The sequence below is a fragment of the Triticum aestivum genome, chromosome 5A, assembly GCF_018294505.1.
Source record: "Triticum aestivum cultivar Chinese Spring chromosome 5A, IWGSC CS RefSeq v2.1, whole genome shotgun sequence".
In the NCBI taxonomy this organism is placed as follows: domain Eukaryota; kingdom Viridiplantae; phylum Streptophyta; class Magnoliopsida; order Poales; family Poaceae; genus Triticum; species Triticum aestivum.
Window position 1 is genome coordinate 565,444,575 of NC_057806.1, and position 2,675 is coordinate 565,447,249.

General features: G+C 45.9%; 1 protein-coding gene across 1 annotated transcript; it reads right to left on the reverse strand.

Annotated features, from left to right (window-relative positions):
• Positions 1–294: 294 nt before the first annotated feature.
• On the reverse strand, positions 295–2,022 carry LOC123107716 (alkane hydroxylase MAH1-like). The gene has a single exon (XM_044529658.1). It carries the CDS (start codon positions 1,995–1,997, stop codon positions 462–464), a length of 1,536 nt encoding a protein of 511 aa, XP_044385593.1. The 5' UTR covers positions 1,998–2,022; the 3' UTR covers positions 295–461.
• Between the last annotated feature and the right edge of the window lie 653 nt (positions 2,023–2,675).

The following is a 2,675-nucleotide window of genomic DNA, read 5'->3' on the forward strand; positions in this document are numbered from 1 at the left end:
TGTGACCGTATCTGAATGTTTAGTTAAGTTAGATGACCACAAATCCGTATTTTCAAAGTTTTAGCATCAAACTGAACATCCAACACAAGTTTTGTGACTTTCAGTGATATTACCTCTAATAGATAGATAGATAGATAGAAGATTGGAATCACCGATGTCTTGCCGCGAGCCTAACAATATATAGGAACTGGAGTCGGTAGTGTGCTGCTAAGAGCAAAGTGTTTCCATGCAGAATACGTTTTGTGTGTATCAAATCAAGCATACGGTTCTTTCTGTTAGCTAAGATAGTGCGAGTTGAGACAAGCGTCTCAGCCCCGAGGGATATAGTGCATATATACGTAAATATACAGATAGTATACATACAGCAAGACACATATATAAAGTACAATATTGAAGCCCTGAACCTCGAAAGAGTCATGCAGAATATGTAGGTACTTTTATTATAGATAAACAGACTAGTGTTATGCTTGTCGCTTCTTCAGCTTCACAATGAGCCCATTTTCCATTTGCAGTATACAGGACGACTTGGGCCGGATGCTCTGCCCTTCTAATACCTCCACATCGAAGTTCCACAACACTGTGGCGATGATGATCTTCATTTGCATAACCGCAATGTCCTTGCCAGGGCATATCCTCGGGCCTGAGTTGAAGGACAAGAACTTGTGAGACGGTACGTACCTCAGCGTGTTGCCGTCCTTTGAGAGCCATCTGTGTGGGTTATAGTCCAGACAATTCTCACCCCACACGTCCCTCATTCTTCCCATGGAATAGATGGAAACAAAGACTGTGTCACCTGCATGCACCTTGTGGCCACTCGGCATGATATCCTCAGTGGCCACCGTCTTGCGCTCCAAGGGCGCCGGTGGGTAGAGCCTGAGAGTCTCATACAAGGTGGCTCGTAGATAGACCAGAGACTTGATCTCCTCTGGCTCAAAGATCACCATGGCACCCGCACCCGTGGGTGCTTTTTGTAATGCAATTGGTAACAATTCATTACGGATAGTTGCCACGATGTCAGGGTTCTGAGCGAGGTTGTAGAAGATCCATGTCAGGGTCGTGCGAACCGTGTCCCGCAGAGCGAGCATGAGGCCAATGAGCCCCGCACAGAGAAAGTCGTAGTCGGCGAAGTCTGGGTCGTTGATGTAGGAAGACAGAATATCCACACCCTCTTGTTCCTCATCATTACTAACATGTACTTTGTCGATGTTCCTCCGTTCGATCATCTTTGCGATGAACACTCGTAGTACTGTGTGCGCTGCACCAAGCTTTCTCTCAGGCCCAATGTTTAGCCACCTCATCACCTTCCAGCAAGAGGCTGGCATCATGTGCCGAAAAAAGCCTACTTCCATGACCGTATCCATGGCAACTGCGATGTCCATGGGCGGCATGTCTGTGGAAAGAAGGCCAGGGTCCACGCTAAATAGAGCCGTAGTGGCCAAGTCAAACATAAACCTTGACATTAGTTCCTGCATGTCAAATAGAGCGTTGGTGCTTGCCATGTGGCAAAACAACGGGAGAAGGTTGTTCACCACCTTGTCGCGGCAGCAAGCCTCCATACTGGCAACCAACCGCGGGCTGCTGAGTACAGTATGGATCTTCACTCGTGGACGAAGAGCTCGTGCGCCGTCGACGTTGAAGAGGCTGTCACCCATGATGTCGAAAATGGCAGCGAACTCCGCGCCCTTGGGGAAGTTGGTGTAGTTTGTCGTGAAGATGTGGCGGATGTTTGCAGGGTCGCAGGTAACGAAGAACCTCATTCCGGTCCCAAGTGGGCCATGCGCCCTGAAGTTGTGGCTGTTACCGGCGAGAACCAAGGTGAAATAGTCAAGCAAGTTGTGGACGTTGACCAGCAAGGAAGGGAACATGTGTATTATTGGCCAGTTTATGGGGAGAGCTGCTGGGTTCTTTGATCTACTACGAGACCTAAAGTACAAGTACATGGGAACGAGTAGCACGAGTGTGGAGATGAGCAACTCCAGACGGAATGGAATCAACATTGTTTATCACTACTGTGGGAAGATACACACTACTACATGTCAATGGTTTCATTTATAGACATGACCCCTCAATTTAAGCTCGTTGGTCGTGTGCACATCTTTTTGCATCATGTACTGCATATGGACCAGGGAGGGGCGTTTTGGCTCCCGGGAGCATATGCTCCTGGATGAACAGTAAATAAAAAAAAAGAAAAAATATAAAATAATTGAATTTGGTGGTGGATTTTCGATATGGACCAACCAATCATTAACCTACTAGAAAGATACTGTATGTTTTAGTACCTCCTATATGAAGAGTTCTACAGTCGACCAATGTTCAAATCATCCTTAATTAGCAGTTGATCAGTAGCCAACCACTCTTTTCCGTTTTTCTTCGAGGATCTTTTTTAGTTATTTAGTAATGGGTATCTATCGTGACGGTTAGCTGTAGCATATAGTCTTTGCTAACAATCAAAACGTGCCAGCTAACAAAGCTAATTCTTCCACACAAAAATGTGTCTGCTCCTAGCTAGGGAACCGGCAGTTGCATTTAGACAAGGATGTTCGATCATGATGTATATAAATATAGATGAGTTCCTTCTTCCATGCTACCGGATCACAGTAGCTGTGAAGGAAGATGATTTTGTCAGAACTGTTGCCACTTATTAGCCATTTCGTATCCATATTTATTTCCACCGA

What these genes read in the sequence shown, in the direction of transcription:
- LOC123107716 (XM_044529658.1), bottom strand. Translation starts at nt 1,997, where the DNA reads ATGTTGATTCCATTCCGTCTGGAGTTGCTCATCTCCACACTCGTGCTA.